This window comes from Zalophus californianus, chromosome 2 (assembly GCF_009762305.2).
Source record: "Zalophus californianus isolate mZalCal1 chromosome 2, mZalCal1.pri.v2, whole genome shotgun sequence".
Lineage (NCBI taxonomy): Eukaryota > Metazoa > Chordata > Mammalia > Carnivora > Otariidae > Zalophus > Zalophus californianus.
The window spans coordinates 54574271-54592918 of record NC_045596.1 but is presented as its reverse complement, the minus strand read 5'-3'; the positions used below and the strand labels follow the sequence as shown (position 1 = coordinate 54592918).

Below are 18648 nucleotides of genomic sequence, written 5' to 3'. Positions count from 1 at the left end.
ATAAGAAACAAAACAGAGGATCATAGGGGAAGGGCAGGAAAAATAAGACGAAATCAGAGAGGAAGACAAACCATAAGAGACTCTTAACTATAGGAAACAAACTGAGGGTTGTTGGAGAGGAGGTTGCAGGGGATGGGGTAACTGGGTGATGGGCATTAAGGAGGGCGCGTGATGTGATGAGCACTGGGTGTTATATGCAACAGATGAATAACTGAACTCTACATCTGAAACTAATGAAACGCTATTGGTTAACTAATTGAATTTAAAAAAATAAGTTATAAAAAATAAATAAATAGCACATACTGAATGGAGCACTGGGTGTTATACACAATGAGTCATAGAACACTACATCAAAAACTAATGATGTAATGTATGGTGATTAACATAACATAATAAAATAATAAATAAATAAATAAATAAATAAATAAATAAATAAATAAATAAAAGACCTGCCTTCTTCTATTTTTTTAGTCTTGTTGGTAAAGAGATGTTAAAAATCTATTTTTGGCTCCTCTGGGTCACTTCCAAATTGCCATCTCTGTTTCTCACCTCTGAATTTAGACTTGCAATCCAGAAAAAGCTGAGCAATTGGGTACAAGAAGAGGATGGAGAAGATAATATAAAGAAAAGCAAAGATACCATACTTGAGGACCAACTCAGGTCATGAAACAGATTTGCTCCTCCCTGGAACTGCCTGGGTTCCTGTTGGCTTTCTAGGCATTGTATATTATGAAACAGGCCTCTATTATTTAGGAGGGTCTCTTTTTTTTTGCAACAAAAAGGACATAATTAACATGACATCAAACTTCATTCACCCTCTACTTCACCTATCCTAGGTTTAAGACTCCCTTACTCCATTATAACTTGTTTTCATTCCATCAAGATTCTCTTTTCTTGACCCTCCCTCTTATTTCAGTCTACCCTACCTCCACCCCTTTCATAGATCCACTTCCTTCCCTGACTCCTAACTTCCCCAACTTCCTTCAACCCTAACTCCTTAGTGCCTTACTGCATAATCAGCTCCCCTAAGGGATCTGTCCTCTTGTCTTTCTGCAACATCTGCCCTAGTCTCTTGACTGTTCTCCCTCTCTACTGGTTCCATCTCTAAATCTCTACACACCCTCAAGACTTACACGTCTGTTTTTAAAATTCTTTTTTCTTTATGTCCACTTCCATGTGTTCTCTAATAGCCATTCTCGCCAAAATCACCAAAGCTACTCTAGGCAAATCATCAGTGACCTCCCAACTGTCTCATCCTACTAACTCTCTTTGGGCCTTTTCCTGTCACTAAGATATTTGATGTATGGATCGCTCCCTCTCTCCTGAAATTCTCTCCTCCCATTACTTCTCTGACATTACCGTCTTCTGGTTTCCTCATTACTTTACAATGTGGGAAATGAATGTGAGAAAGGGTTTCTGTCCCTAAATGAGAGGCAAAAGGCAAAATATACTTCAGTACAATCAGATTTTATCATGAACAATTTTTCCTTTCTTCTTTTGGTCTCTGGGCCACATATAAAAGCTTTTCCAATTTGTAAAATCTATGCAAGTGTTACCTTGTTTTATTTGGTTTCAGGCATATGGCCCTGCTCAGATTAACTGATATGATGTGTATGCAAAGCCTTTTGAGTTCTTCAGGATAATAAACTGTTACAAGGAACCTCATATAGCTAATATAGAAGGTACAAGTTTTATAGTCACAAATCTCAGATGTAAAAAAATGCCTTTTTAAATATTCTATATAAACATAATTTCACTATCTTCCCTAAACCCTCAACAGCTGAGAACTCAACAAATAGTATTTCTTTCAATCTGTTGTGAAGTTCTGGGTGAAAACACTATGTTTTTTTAATGTTATAAACATTTTGTTTGTAATACAGTTTAACTTACTTGGAAGCTCTAGTGGAAATTTGTTTTTCTTTAACTTTCTGGTTTTACTTACTGATTTTTATGTACAGGCAATCTTTACTACTTGCAAATTCACCTATTTGCTAAAATCCATTTGTAACCCCAAATCAATATCCCCGGTGCTTTTGTGATTATTCCCAGACACGTGTTTACACAGAGTGGGGAGAAATTTGAGTGGCCCGATGTGCAGTTCTCATTACAGCTTTCATACTATAAGTAAGCTTCCTTTCCGTAGTATATTTAGTGCCATGTTTTTTCACAGTTTTGTGCATTTTGTTAGTGATTTCACTGTATAAAATGGCCCCAAACAGAGTGCTGAAACACTGTCCAGTGTTCTAAGAGCAAGAAGACTACGATGTACCTTACAGAGAAAATACGTGTATTATTTTTAAAAGATTTATTTATTTATTTATTTATTTATTTATTTATTTGACAGAGAGAGAGAGAGCACACAAGTAGGGGGAGTGGCAGGCAGAGGAGAAGCAGGCTTCCCCCACCACCACCCCTCCCCGGGGCAAGGAGCCTGATGTGGGGCTCGATCCCAGGACCCTGGGAATCAACAATCCAGTATATCCAGAAAAAGGAAGAGAACATTTGCTGATATGAATATGTGGCTGCTCTCGAGAGTCCTAAAGCGTAATCAGGGTGTGACGAAGCCATGGAAAAAGTGGAAAAGTGGAAAAATGTGTGGATTCATGAGATGAGGATTAATTTTTTAAAAAATATAGTGGACAGCCTTGTTCTGACAGTGAAAGCCAAAAAAGAAAAAATTATGGTAACTGACCTGCACAATTCAAAAGGCCATATTTGTGAAAAATGTCCAACTTGTAGGTGTGGCAATTCCTGCATATCAGGAATCTTGGGAACAATATTTTAAATATCTGCTAAGTGTTACACAGGAAAAGGGTTATGTGAAAAAGCAGGTTTTCAATAATGAGACTCCTTGTTTTACAAGGATGTTGGCAAATGAACATATATAATGTAAATGGTTGTGGCTCACAAGAACCTAACCCCATATTTTTGTTTGGAGGAAGTATTCGGTATTCACCAATTCAGTGTTCATGGCAACTTGATAGAACTACCACAAATAATGAGTCAAGTCTGTATTTATGCTAGATTTGTGCTTAGAAACACACATGATGTATTTCCAAAAGGTGTACGTCTCAAAATTTCTGACTCATCTATTCCTCTCACTAATTATTCTGAAGTAGTCCATTTCAGAACCAAAATACTCCATTGGAAAATATTTCCAGACCCTTCAGAAAACCAGAGTCCACGTCCTGCAGTATAATATTTCCTTCAAGTCTAGACGTTTTGAGAGAAAGCCAGGAATTCTGGGCATGAAGTGACAGCCAAGAGGGAGCCCAAGTAAGCAAGTGCTCTACATTCCTCCAGATGCAGGAGGCAGCCGGCGCAGAGGGAGTCCAAGAGGCACACAGACATATCCAATACACTTATTTAATCTTCTGTAGTACCAAATAATCTCCTGCAGGGCCCGGATGATGCCATGTGCACAATTTGTCACCTTCAAAGTCTAAGAGTGTATGTAGCAGGTATTTAGTAACTATTTATTAAATAAAAGAATATAAGAAAAAACAAATAAATGAACCAACAAGAATGGACCATCTAAGTCAAAAGAGTCACCTATACTTTCTAAAAAAAAAAGATTTTATTTATTTATTTGGGATAGAGAGAGAGAGAGAGAGAGAAAAGAGAGAGCATGAGCAGGGGGAGAGGCAGAGGGAGAGGGAGAAGCTTGCTCCTCGCTGAGCAGGGAGCCTGATGTGGGGCTCAATCCCAGGGCGCTGAATTCATGACCTGAGCCAAAGGCAGATGCTTAACCGCCTGAGCCACCCAGATGCCCCAAGTCACCTATACTCCTAACGTTATTCCTGCTTTAGCTACCACAAAAGCAAACTAGTTCACAAAAGACAAATCAAGCTAGTGATTTAATAAATTCCAGTGTAAGTCATATCAGTGTTAGTAAATAATATCATCAAACACCCAGCATGAACGCTAAAGCAGTATCACAGAGAGTTTCTAAGTGGCCCCAATTTGAAATGATCAGATAACGTATAAAGGAATTTAAGCAAATATTTATATTATATATAAACATATATAAATGTGGGTACAGCATTTATACAGCATTGTCTCCAATATCTAGCTACCTTATGCAATAATGTGCAATAATGGCAAGTATAATATTTAAACAATTATAAAAGCAAGGCAATAATAAAAAAGAGTTAATCATTTTTACTTCAGCCTAAGCATGGATAATCGGGCCATTTAGATCAATAGATAAATTTGAATGCAGACGAATTTGTATTAGATCAAATTAATTCTGTAAAGGTATTAATTAGATGTTTTGTGGAAGATGGTTTTAAATGAACATATTTGTCTAGTGTTTGAATGTACAGCAGTGTGTCATTGAAAGAGAAAAACAAATGTTTTTGAGAAATGAATTAATTTCTTAAAACAACAGATTTGAACTGGATTAAGTTCTTTTTTAGTATTTTTCTTCATTTTGTATCTGTTGGACAGAATAGGAACATTTAATAGTTTTTAGAAAATCTCTTTATTAAAGTTATGTAAATAGCATGAGTGGATTTTAAATTCAGAATTAAGCTTCACATACCCTTCTCTACTTAGGAAAAATGTTGTGAAAACCAGGCCATCTGCTGAGGTACTACGGTTACATTTGGCCCTCAGAATGTGTTCGACATGCTCTGTTTTAGCACTCTGTTGGATTATTAGCCCGCAAAACAAGTTCACCTTGATCTTTTACATTAAACATAAAGTAGCTCAGGGACAAAATTTGACGTAAATCTAAACCTGTGATGTTTCCATCTAAAGAAGGCAGAAATAAAACGGAGTTTTGGGCTAGATTATGACAAAACATCACAAGTGCCAGAAACACAAGTCTTGAAGCTCTGTCGGTCAGGAAATATGGCAAGCGCCTCTCCTGAACAGAATCAAAATCACTGCTCAGCCGTAAACCACAGCAACCCGCTGATACAGGGCAACCTTCCCACCCTGACCTTATCTGGAAAGATCCGAGTGACAGTTACTTTCTTCCTTTTTCTACTCTCTACAACTTTTAATGCTTCTTTCTTGTTGAAACTTCAGAAGTGGACTCAAAAGAAAGAGAAAGGGAGAAAGCTTTCGAGAATGAAGGTGCTTTTAAAACATCTGACCTTAGCCAACCTGGTGGAGACTCTGATTGTCATGCCACTGGATGGAATGTGGAACATTACAGTCCAATGGCATGCTGGGGAGTTTCTCTGCAAAGTCCTCAGCTACCTGAAGCTTTTCTCCATGTATGCCCCAGCCTTCATGATGGTAGTGATCAGCCTGGACCGCTCCCTGGCCATCACGAGGCCTCTAGCTATGAAAAGCAATGGCAAGCTTGGGCAGTCCATGATTGGCTTGGCCTGGCTCCTCAGTGGTATCTTTGCTGGACCACAGGTAAACCATTATCACGAACTTGTTAGGATATGGCAATCACAGATTTCCTATCTCAACTTGACTACTGTATTGTATTATCGCATGTCAAAGGCAATATTGTATTATCTTTGAAAGCTTGGACTCAGGGAATTAGAGAGTAGAGTTTAATCCTGGCTCTTACCTTGGGCACATCTTTTAACTTCTCTGAGTTTCAGTTTCTTCATTTATAAAATGGAGGTAATGCCTACTTTACGCAGCTTTCATGAAGATTAGATGAACAATGTATTAAAGTGTCTAGCATAATCTCTGGTACATAGTAAATGCTCCTCAAAAAATGTAGCTATTGTCAAATTTGACCTCATCCCCATTTTATCCTTTCATCTAGTTTTCTATTCACTCTGATCGAGATGGTAAATGGAGAGAATCTTGAGGAACTGTGAAATTTGCATAGGTAGAAAGTGCTTATAACTTGTCTCATTTGGGAGTTCTTGAGCAGAAACTATTCTGTCACTGTTGCAACTTAGAATTATTCTCAACTAATATGTTGTAGTGGGAAATCCTGGGCTTTTGAAATTTGAATATTTCTCTGAGATTGACTTGAGCTTATCTGGAGGTAGCCTAGACAGCAACAGGCTGTTAGCAAAATTAGGATTGTTGGTGTAGGCACAAGGCTTCTGGTACAGGCAGATATCGCTCCAGATTGTCCTCATCAGAGGCAATGAAAACATTTGCTTTAAGACATAATGCTACTGATATAAAGTCATTGTATAAGTACAGGTATTTGGAAAGTAGTTGGTAAGCTGGGATACTGACGAAGTCTAAACAGAAGTAGAAATAGGTTAATTTGAGGCTAAGTTGGTTGAGTGTTTGACTCTTGATTTCAGCTCTGGTGGTGATCTCAGGGTCATGTGATCAGCTGAATCTGTCTTCTTCAGCAGTCATATCTCTGAAGAAAAGGACACATTCTTAGAGATAACAAAGATTCTTCAACAACAGATAAAAAAGTTGTCCATATGCTTGTAAATGTACTGTATGATGATGAACCCAGGGTACAAGGATGTGTCAACAGGTGATGTCCAAGTTAACCAGAATGTTTCAAAAACCAGCCTCTACAAATGGAAGTGATCTACACATTCTACATGAGCCAGGTGGTTAAAAAAAAAAACAAAGAAACAAAAACAAACAAACAAAAATCCTGCCATGCAGAACTCACTAAATATAGCAAAACACTAGGAAGTTGGATAACCAAATTTTCCCAACAATTTCTCACTTAAATAGGAAAAGCTAAAGTGTTTTGATTTCCATGGAGAAAAGCATTGTATAATGATTCTCACAGTGAATACACAAGAAGAGGTTAAGTAAATGTGTCTCTCAAAATGAGGTTATTTAGCTAAGGCTTATGCCTGAAGTTTTCCATTTTGTTTCTTTAAAGTAAGAGTGCTGCTTATTTATTGATTTTCTTAGGGAAGATAGGCTCTTCAGACTGAGTCTGATACTGATGAAACAAAGAAACAGCCCTCAAAGAAAATGTAATTCAGTTGTGGAGACAAAACTTATATAAAACTAATACAACTATATACTGAGCACTTTTTTAAAGATTTTATTTGTTTATTTGACAGAGAGAGAGAGCACAAGCAGGGGGAGAGGCAGAGGCAGTGGGAGAAGCAGATTCCCCACTGAGCAGGGAGCCTGATGTGGGACTCGATCCCAGAACCCTGAGATCATGACCTGAGCTGAAGGCAGACGCTTAACTGCCTGAGCCACCCAGGTGCCCCTATACTAAACACTTTCAAAACCTCTTACAAGTGTAAGAAGAAGAAGAGATGAGTAAGAGTTGAAATGGGGAAGGAATGTTTTAAGGTTAAAGGTAGGATAATTTGAGTCTTTTAAGATGGATGGTATTTGGATGGAAAAAATAAGTCAAAGATCACATATATTTTTCAGCAAGAGTTGAAAAGTGTGATTAATTTTCACAGGAGACTTGTCTGGCTGAAGCAAAAGGTTGAGAGGTAGGACTAGCAGGAAATCAGATTTGATGGTTGCTCCCTTTTCTTTCACCTCGTAGTGCACGATTTGTCATAAAACATCATGATTATGTATTTGCTTGTCTTTGCCATTAAGGCATACACTCTTAAGTGATGGAGACTGTTATGCTCAACTTAATTAATATTCACAGCACCTAATAAGAAAACTAGCAAAAATAGAAATTTAAAAGGTTTGGATAATGTGATTTCTCTTCAGATCAAATAAATCCTTCACTTTCTCCTTAAACAATAAGTTTGGATGAGTGAATCAGTGAATGAGAGGTATGATGGACCTGTGTTATAGAAGACAGTGATAACCAGGGGAAATTCTGAAATTAACATGGGAGCCATAAATCCTCCATAAATTCTTTGTGAGTCCTGGGCAAGAAATAAAGTGATTTTTTTTAAGAAAAATACTATAAGAAAATTTACATAGACCCAAACAGATGCAAGACACAGAGAAAGCTTTTCCAGCTTTTCTGGCAATGAGGTGATTAGGTTGGTGGCTAGGGTAGTCTCAGAGAAAATTGATTGTAAGAGGGACATTTCAAACAAACAAACAAACAAACAAAAAAACAAAGCTTGGCAACAAGTTGGATTTAGGGAGTTAATAACCAGAGGGTGTAAACTACAGCTCCAATATTTTTAGCCAAGGAGTTTTAATAGTAAAACCATTGAAATAGGCAGGTAGGTTGAGAAAAGGAGTGTTTGTCTACCTGTTTGTTTCTCTATCTGTTTGAAAGGGGAGGGAAGGCAGGCTCTGAAAAGAGCTAAAAACATTTGCTTTAAGACATAATGCTACCGATATAAAGTCATTGTATAAGTACAGGTATTTGGAAAGTAGTTGGTAAGTTGGGATACTGACGACATCTAAACAGAAGTAGAAATAGGTTAATTTGACGGGCTGACTTGGTTGAGTGTTCAATTCTTGATTTCAGCTCTGGTGGTGATCTCAGGGTCATGGGATCAAGCCCCCCTTCGGGGCTCCGTGCTCAGCAGGGATTCTGCTTGAGGATTCTCTCCCTTTCCCTCTGCTCCTCCCTGCACCCCCCCACCACAATGCACACTCTCGTGCACGCACGCTCTCTCTAAAATAAGTAAATATTTTTTTAAAAGAGAAAAGAAATAGGTCAATTTGTGATATCAACTGAAATGCAAACCAATAATGTCAGTCTCCTTTAAAGGACTATCGCAGAGGCTAAAAAATACATTGCTTTATTAATTCAATTATTTCCATCTAAATATATCACAGCAATAATAGAAAGATAGTGTCAAATACTTATCTATCTTGATGTAGTAAAAAGAAAATATAAAATTAAATTTGAATTGTTTAGGATGTTCATCTAATAGCCTGACCTCAAATATATTACTCTTCCTGAGAGATTTATGTGAATATGGGCCAAAGAAAATGATGGTACTATTTTATGGTGAAACACATGACTCATCCTTACTTTCAGCAGCAGATTAAATTTATAAAGCACTTTACTGAAGTTTCCTGAAAAACCTCATTCTGTGCAGTATGTAACAGCCATGTTACTATCCCCATCCCGCGTATCAGAGAAAGTACAAAGAGTACCTTTGAGAGCAATGGCGTGCGAACCCTTCTGGCAGTAACCCAAAGTAAGAAATACATACCACATAGAGACTTTGCCTGTCTGTCTCTCATACACCTATAACTGAGGAAATTTTTCATAAAATATTCAACTCTGTTTCTTCTCATTTTTTAATGTTGATTGCAACTACCGATGGGTACAAGCTGCAGTTCAGGGACGCCCGGGTGGCTCACTCGGTTAAGCGTCTGCCCTCGGCTCAGGTCATGATCGCAGGGTCCTGGGATCGAGTCCCGCATCGGGCTCCATGCTCACTGGGGAATCTGCTTCTCCCTCTGCCTCTGCCTGACACTCCCCCTGCTTGTGCACTCTCTCTCTTTCTGACAAATAATAAATAAACGAAATCTTGAAAAAAAAAATCTGCAATCTGAAGGGGTTCGTTAACTTCCCCAAAGTCACTTGGGCTGTTGGACTCGTGTCTTTTTATTAAGTCCAGGTTTTCTTTTTATTAGAGCTCTCTGCTATCTCTCTGAATAAAAGAGGTTTTAATCCCATGACTAATGTTACACATACTTAATGGGAAAGATGAGAGATTGAAAGGGCTTCTTATTTCTAGACTGTGGCACATCACAAGTCCACCTTGTGCTTCACCATGCTCTCGGATAAGCCCACTGACAAAGGTGCATCCTGCAGTGGCCAATTCACATTATAAGGATGACTTTAATAATCATCCTCTGGTGAATATATTGATCATCTGTTACTTGAGTAATTGAGTAATTCTGTGATGGTTTGAGGATACGTTTTCAGAAGTTTCAGCATAGCCTAGCTGAACTGTCAAACTTTTTCCTAATAATGGAAGTTTTTAAAAAGCAAAAATCCTACCTGGAGCCCCAATAAATACATGAAACATATAAGTGGAGCTGTTTTTGCTGAAGAGGGATAAGGGAGGCCAGTCTTCTGCTTGGGTATTCAGTAGCCCCACTCCCGGTCTCTGAAGACCTTAGATCTCCCTGCAGCAAAGCTTGGAAGGCAACATAATAGTAGAATTGGCATGAGTATTGGATTTAAACAAAGTTGGTTTTAAATCCTAATGCTGTCTCTTACCATCTCTGTGGCTCTGAGTAAATTACTTAACTCAACTTAAAAGAATATTGGTGAAGAATAAATTGTAAAGAATAAGATAGATAAAATCACCTAGTACAAGGCTTTATACTTAGACACTCCATTAATGTTCATTCCTTCCTCTCCTCCTGTTTTCATTCCTTTGTTCATAATAGAGTTTTTGAAGTCAGAAGGGACAATAATAGGGAAATACGAGATGAATATTAAGTGATTCTTCAAGAGACCGCAAAGAGAACTGCGTACATGAAGATTGATTATTTCCGATTTCTCAAAATTATAGCATTCTGACTGATAAGTCAGTTTTGCCAAACTACCTCCTAGTTACCAGCCTATCCTACTCTTTCTGAAAGCTATATACACCAAGCATAATAATTCAAGTCCTGAAGGTATTATCTGTCACAGTAAAATAAAGTTGGAAGGAAGGAAAGAAGGAAGGGTGAGAGAGAAAGAGGGAGAAAAGAAAAAGGAAGTGGAGGGAAGGAACAAACATGACCCAAAAGAAAACCTGCCCTAAGACTATGTGTGGCTGGGCTGGTAAGTACACGCTGAGGAAAAAAACATTTCCTGAACTAGGGGTGTTCATATCTCATCAAAAAACCACATGGTTTCCAACGGCACTCATCTCCCACCACAAGAATCATTTGCAGAAGTTGACAACATTAGTTTATCTGTGATAATATGGAGCATTCCATGCTGACAGCATTTAAATTCTGTCGCTAACCCGGGTTGGGAGGCAAAATATATGAGACATCCTTTAGTCTTTGGTGTAAAGATATATGATCTGAAGATGTACAGAGGCTTGCCTTGACACACAGAATGCACTTGATTGGACTAGAATGTACTTCTGAACTTGACAAACAGCTTAAACCCAATCAATTCCCATAACACATGTACAATATGCCACGAACTATACTGAAACATAGGAGTAGCATACTAATAGCATAAATAACAACAATAAACACAAATAAATAAATAACAACAATGATGAGAAATATTCATTTATGGAAGATATAAATACGTGTCAGGAATTGTGCTAAATCCTTTTGCATGCGTTATTTCGTGTAAGGCTCCCCCAAACCCTATATATTGTATACAGTTATTATCTTTATTTTATTCATACAGAAACTAAGGTTAAGAATGTTCTATAAAATGCCCAAAATTATAGTCTAGTAAGTGCAGATGTTAGTACATCCAGTTAACTCCATCCCCAGAGCTTTTAGCTACTACGCTCTATCACACTACGCAATATTGTCTATTTCTTTTTTTTCCTGTAGGAGACTAGAGAAGGAAAAGGCAGGAAAGTCTTAAGTTGAGAAGAGATGTTTAAGAGCTATCAGGAAAAAATATATGGTAAATATTTATAAATATATAAATAAATACATATGAATACACATTTATAAGTTGTGTGTCTTGAAAATTTTATAATAATAATGGTTACAACTTTTACAGCACTGTGTGCCAGGCATTATTCTAAGTGCTTTGCAAGCATTAACTCATGTAATTGTCTTGACAACTCCTAGCGGTAAATACCATTAATATCTCCATTTTTATAGAGGAGGAAACTGAAGCACATCATCTAAAGATAATTACCACTGGAAAAGATTAGTGATAATGTAATTAGTCTGGGGTAAGGTGAGGGTTAAAAACAATACTCTAAGAAGCATCTGCAAATGACTCTAAAGAAGGAAAATAGATTGCTCTTGTTTATGGCAAAATAAAGCAAACACTGATGAGAACTGGGGCCAAGGATGAGAAAGGAGAAACTAAGAAATTAAAGAATTATAATCCAAGGACAAAAAAAAACATTGGAAGTAAAGTGGATCCCTACCATAATCACTCCAATGAACATGGCCTTGGAGCACAAAATAAGCTAGGCTCAGCTTACTCATGGGCAAGTAAGATTCTGAGTTACCATAACACTCTACTGTATCACTCTTTTAGAACTCACAACAGTCTTCCTTATGTGACAGGTGTCACATACACACTATAGCTCCCCCACCAAATTTTAAATTCTCTGAGAGCAGGGTATATCTGGTTCATCTTTTATGACAGACAGCACCTAGTATAGTTTTTGACCAAGTAGTTGCTTTAACAATAAGCATTTGGAGTGCCTGGGTGGCTCAGTTGGTTATGCATCAGACTCTTGATTTCAGCTCAGGTCACGACCTCAGGGCCGAGAGATGGAGCCCGTGAAGGGCTCTGTGCTCAGTGGGGAGTCTGCTTGAGATTTTCTCTCCCTCTCCTTCTGTCCCTCCCCCACACCCATGCACATTCTCTCTCTCTCTCTCTCAAAACAAAACAAAAAAAATAAGCATTTATTAAACAAAGATAACCATTAGCTTAAATCATGGCCCTATTTCAAAGTCATTTTATTGAAAGTTTCATCGTTATGATTTAAAAACATGAAACATTAAAGTGAAATGTGGCAGAGCAGTGCAAAACAGAAAGTCAAACTTGGGTCATCTGGGCCCAAGTATGATTGGGAAGATGGGGAGAGAAGTAGCTAAGGTTTTAAAGAAATACTAGATTCTCAGGTTCTTTGTGAAGTAACCCTCCTAAAGACTTCAACTCACAACATCTGTGGGGCCAAATTAAAAACTAAATTTTAAATAAGGTCAGGTTGCAAAGAAGTATGGAAAATTTAAAGGGTTACTTTGTGATGTGGAAAAAATTGGTCTGGATTGTAAAGTAGAATTAGCTGAATAGGTGTTTGAGTTTCTGAACTTCAAATTTGATTATATGATTATTGGGCGCCCTCTGGTGGATTAATTTAAAAATACTATTTCGCCCTTGAAAAAAGATCTGAAACTGAAAATCAACATTGATTACAAATAAAAGATACAGCATTATATTTTATATTATGTTTACTATATTTTATTTATTGCTTATCATATTTATATTTTATTAAATTTTTCTACTCTACAAGCAAGAAAGTAAATATAGGGTTTTTTTTTTAAAGGCACACTCTATTCCCATTCCAATACCTCAAAAAGGAAAGAAATCCTGGGCCTGTGGAATTAATTAAATTAAATTAAAATTTATTTATTCAATCAAAAACTTTAAAAAATAAATACTGTCCCTCATTTGCTTAAAATTTTTAAAATCCTGTAACATTTTGTTTGAATTTACTATTAGTTTTACAGTGCTTGGGCACTCTTTATCTTTTGATTTTAATAATGCATCATAGTAAAATGAAGTTTCTCAGTGGAAAAGCTTAGAAATGACTGGATAAGAAGTGTGCTTGATAAATGGGGAAAGAATGAGTAAATGTCTACTAGACCTTCTTTTTGAAAACTACTTGCAACGTTTGTTTAATAGTTGATACAATTTGTGATTTAAAGAAAAACATAATTTCACACTTAAAGAAAGGTTACAAGAATCATACAAAGATTTCTGGAATACCTTTCCCTGGGCTTCCCCAAATATTAACATTTTACTGCATCTGTTTATTTGCTTCGTCTCCTATATACATTTTTTTTCTGAATTGTTTAAAAGTAAATTCAGATATGATGTCCCTTTTAATACTTCAATGTATTTTTTCCAGCACATACTCACAGTACAAGTATCAAAATCAGGAAATTAGTACTGAAAAAATACTATTATTTAATCTATATAACTTATTCATATCTCACCAATTGTCCCAGTGATGTCCCTTTTAACAAAAGAAAATCCAAGGTTATGCATTGGATTTAGCTGCCACATCTCGTTAGCCTCCTTTAAATTGGAACCATTCCTCAGCCTTTCTTTGTGTTTCATGACATACACATTTTTGAAGAGTGCAGGCCACTTATTTTGTAAAATGCCCCTCTAGTTGAGTTAGTCTGATGTTTTCTCATGGTTAGATGTAGGTTATGTACTTTAAACAGAAATACCAAAGAAGTGATGGTGAGTACTTCTCAATGCATTATAGGGAAGCAGCTGCTGTCCATTGGTCCCATTGTTGGCAATGTTAATTTAATTATTTGGTTATTTCTCTACAGTCAAGTTATTAATTTTATTCTTCATAATGACTAAGTATCTTGAAGGTAGATACTTATAAATCATGTAAATACCCTGCTTTCCTCAAACTTCACCCATGTTTTTATTATCCATTGATGATTCTTGCCTGAATCATTTATTATTACCATTTGGTAATCACTACTTTCATTATTCCTTATACATTTATTAGTTGGCTTTCTACAATCATAAAGAGTTTTTTTTCCCCTCCCCATTTCTTTGGTGTTATTTTTTTGTAATGTATATCAGCATGGACTTGTGGATTCTTCCTTTATTCAACAGTTAATCATTCTTTTTTATCAGGGCTTTGTTTTTTTGGTTTTGGGGTTTTGTTGTCAATGTTGACACTGTCCCACATTTTCTTTCAAGCTGGCTCCAGAGCTCTTCCTGACATGCTCCTCTATTCTTTTAGTACTTCCTGGCTTTTTGGCACAAGCTGTTCCAAGCACATATTGTAGTTTGCCTATGCCACCCTTGGGACTCACTCACCCACTTCTCCAATGAGCTCTGGTTCCTTTTGGTAGAGAATAGCATTTAGAAAACAAGACCTGGGTACGAGAGTGCTGGATGTGCTTCCGGCCAGTAGGATGTCATTGTTCCTACGCTCCCAGCAGACAGAGCTAGAAAATAAGTACACACCCACAGACACGCACACGCACACACACACGCACACATGCACGGAAATCTACATGGAGATTTTCCTTACTCTTTTTCTGCAGGTGTATAGCACTCCATTGTGTGGTCCACTGGATTTTATTCAGCTACTGTTCTCTGAATTGGTATTTACATTATTTTCAATGTTTTTCAATTACAAACAATGCACCAATGAATATCTTTGTGCCTATGTATTTTCATATAATGGAAGTAGGAGTGTATCTTCAGAGTAAATTCCTAGATATCAGATCGCTGGGTCAAAAGTAAATGAAGATGTAGTTATGCTACTTATTGCCAAATTGTTCTCCATAGGGATTGTGCCAATTTGCATTCCTACTAGCAATGTGGGAGAGTATTTTTTCCCCACAACCTGGCCATGAGAGTGTGTTGCTATCTTTCATTTTTGCCAATCTTGAGAGTAAAAAATGCCATTTCAGTGTAGCCTTAATTGGCATTTTATCACAAATGAGGTTGAACATCTCTTCATATGCCGAAAGGCACTGCTGTATCTTTTTTTGTGAATGGTCTATTCATGTCTTTTGACCATTTTAATGGGGTTTTCTGTCTCAAAAATAAAATTTAAATATGTATCTTGGGGCACATTCTGTTAGACAAAGTTTTGGGTGCTGCAGATATAATGATAGACAAAATCACTTGCAAAAACCTAACTCAGCATAATTGCGTCTGAAATTGAAATACGAACAGTGTTTAAATTCTTGGTTGATTTTCTGCTAGGTTGAAATAATTTCCAAAAAAATCCAAAATCCTATAGATCCATTCACATTACCCAAACATATTTTAAGTAAAGATCCACTTACAACTTTTCACTGAAGCGCCAAAGGGATAGTATCAAGGTGCTGAGCTGTCGCTTTGGGCAACATGTTCAAAGGCCTGCAGAATACAGAAGGAAAAAGCTTTCAAGAAAACATGCAAATACTGTTTGAAAGAAAGTAACGCCATTTTTCAGTTTTTTTTTTCTTTTCTCATACAGTTATATATCTTCAGGATGATCCACTTAGCAGACAGCTCTGGACAGACAGAAGGTTTCTCTCAATGTGTAACACACTGCAGTTTTCCACGATGGTGGCATCAAGCCTTTTATAACTTCTTCACCTTCAGCTGCCTCTTCATCATCCCTCTTCTCATCACGTTAATCTGCAATGCAAAAATCATCTTCACCCTGACACAGGTCCTTCATCAGGATCCCCACAGTACGTATTCCTTAGATTCGGTGTTAATCGTGGGTAAACAGGTTTTAAAACAGCAATATTCAACGCAGAGTGTCATGTACTAGGTGCCAGATATTATTCTAAGCAGTTTGCATATTTAATATTCACAGTAACTCCATGAGGTAATACTTTTATTATACCTCTACTATCCCCAGTTTACAGATGAGGTAATTTGGTATCTCCCAATGTTCCAAATTTGTACCATGAAATTAAAAACGAAAGAACAATTACCTCATGTTACCCAGTATAAGCATCAGCAAATTGCTCCTGCTGGGCCCACCACAACACTATACCAAACACCTGATTTCTAGAATATCGCAAAGCACACCTCGTTAAAAAATAGTCGAGACTCATTAAAGTTAAGCGGTTCCATTTCACACTCAAAGCTCCTATTCCACACAACATAACTGTGCGCGTGTGTGTGTGCGTGTGCTGGTGTGTGAAATGCTGTTGAATATGTCATAGACTCTTTCACCTGAATCTTTACAGCTGTGGTTTGCCTTTTTTCCATAATCTTGGTGCGACCTCGAAAACTAAAATTTATAAATTTGCAAAGTAAATATGTCTATGTTGGCATGACATCCAAAAGACATGTTACCAATGGCATGGCACATAAGTTATACATGGTACAACTTAACAGGAAAATCATCTCATTTACTGTAGTGTGATTACTCTCAGCAGATACTTTCTCAAGGAGATAATTATGGTACTGTCCTCTCGAACTGATACTTGGGCAGTTCCCAGAACAAAAAGTATTTGATGCTTTTTAAGAAGTATACTGCAAAAACATTTGCCCTCAAAATCTTACCCCAGAGAAAGTCAGTTCTGTAAGGGATATCTAAGAAGGGCACATGGAGAATAAGAAGATAAACCCCAAATAGGGATTAATCTGAAAAAATGCGAGCTAGGCAGAAGCAGAGAATCGAAACAGAAGAGGCAAGGAGCAATAGTTAAACATTACTAAGACAGATTTAGTTAATCAATCTTTTCTTTATTCAACCAATATGTATTAAGTACTCAATATTGCTGGAAATGGTGATAGATGTGGATACTGTGGTGAATAAAACAGCCCAGTAACTATCCCACTTTCATGGAGTCTACAGTCTAGAAGATAGTAAAACAGTAAACCAGTAATGAAATGTGATGATATCTCAAAATAGGTGGAAGGACAGTTATGTTACAGGAGGCTCAACATTTTTTCAGATTCAGCCCCTGTGCTAAGCCAAAATGCTTTTTTAAATGTGTTCATTCCTACTGATTGCTTTATTACTTATGTCATTAAAGTTTACAGATATTGAGGATTAAATGAAATAATGTGTGAAAAGAACAAGACCCATAGCAAGGTAAATACAGTAAATGATAATTAGGTTTGTATGACAGAAATCTACAACTAATCTGTACTCAATAAATTACTGATTTTAACAATTCTAGTCAAAAATTGATTTATAATTAAAATATCAGGCATGTAAATCTTTTCCTCCGTGTTTCCACTCTTTTGTGATCAATGAGTAAGAAGTTGCAGAATGGCTACTTCTGAAAAGCATGATCTAGTTCCCTCAGAAAAAAATATAGCATGTGAAGGGTATTTTTTATTTTAAAATAGCAGTTCTGGATTATGAAATACAAGAACAGATTTTAGGTACTTTAAAACTGCAGTTAAGAACTACGTGCTCAATGTCATGCAAGCTGCCTGTTAGAGTCCACATTTCCATTAAACTCCAGTGAATTTACACACACACACACACACACACACACACACACACACACACAGCCCACATACACCACATATATAACACACACACACCATACACATACCACACATACATGTGAACTTTAAATGATTTACTGATATGAAAAGGGAAATTATTTTGAATACCATAGAGAGAAGCACATGGTTGAGAGATAAATTTGGACAACACACTTTCATCCATGCGTGATTCTCATCATCCATACTGTCAGAGATACTCAGATAGTAAGTATAGTTCTGTGTAAATACATAATTGAATTCAGCTCAACTTTAGTGTACTCTCTTAAATTTATGTTTTAAGAGTTTGAGTACCCACACATTTCAAATCCAAATTAATTCGGTGAAAATTTACTTTTAAGAGGACTGTCATCTTTAATCTTCTCTATTCATTATATGACATGGTGGAAAACTTGGAACATGAATATCCTTTACAAACAAATTTTCATTATTAAAAATTATTTAAAAATAATGGAAATCTGTTCCTGTTCCACTAATTAGTTTTAATTAGTGACCCTTCCTTTTTGTCCATTTTGGTTTTGTAATAAAACTGGTCTTTATTTTTTTTAATTTTATTTTATTATGTTATGTTAGTCATCATACATTACATCATTAGTAAAACTGGTCTTTAAACACCTACTTTTTTCTCTATCTAACAGAGTTACAACTGAATCAATCCAAGAATAATATACCAAGAGCTCGGTTGAGGACCCTAAAGATGACAGTTGCATTTGCCACCTCATTTACTATCTGCTGGACCCCCTACTATGTCCTAGGAATTTGGTACTGGTTTGATCCTGAAATGTTAAACAGAGTGTCAGATCCAGTAAATCACTTCTTCTTTCTTTTTGCTCTTTTAAATCCATGCTTTGATCCCCTTATATATGGATATTTCTCTCTGTAATTGATAGACTATGTAAAAAGTCATACAAAGAAGAGCAAGGTAGTGAATTTCATCAAATGGGAATAAGAAACAC

General features: G+C 36.7%; 1 protein-coding gene across 2 annotated transcripts; it reads left to right on the top strand.

The window, feature by feature from the left end:
• The first annotated feature begins 4854 nt into the window (after window positions 1–4854).
• On the top strand, window positions 4855–18575 carry GNRHR (gonadotropin releasing hormone receptor). 2 transcript variants are annotated; one of them, XM_027599593.1, is made up of 3 exons: window positions 4855–5373; window positions 15690–15909; window positions 18331–18575. In XM_027599593.1, exons 1-3 carry the CDS (start codon window positions 4855–4857, stop codon window positions 18573–18575), a joined length of 984 nt encoding a protein of 327 aa, XP_027455394.1. The 2 variants fall into 2 exon arrangements, with proteins under 2 accessions (XP_027455394.1, XP_027455395.1); XM_027599594.1 differs by having other exon boundaries at window positions 15818–15909; window positions 18331–18358.
• The last annotated feature ends 73 nt before the right edge of the window (window positions 18576–18648 follow it).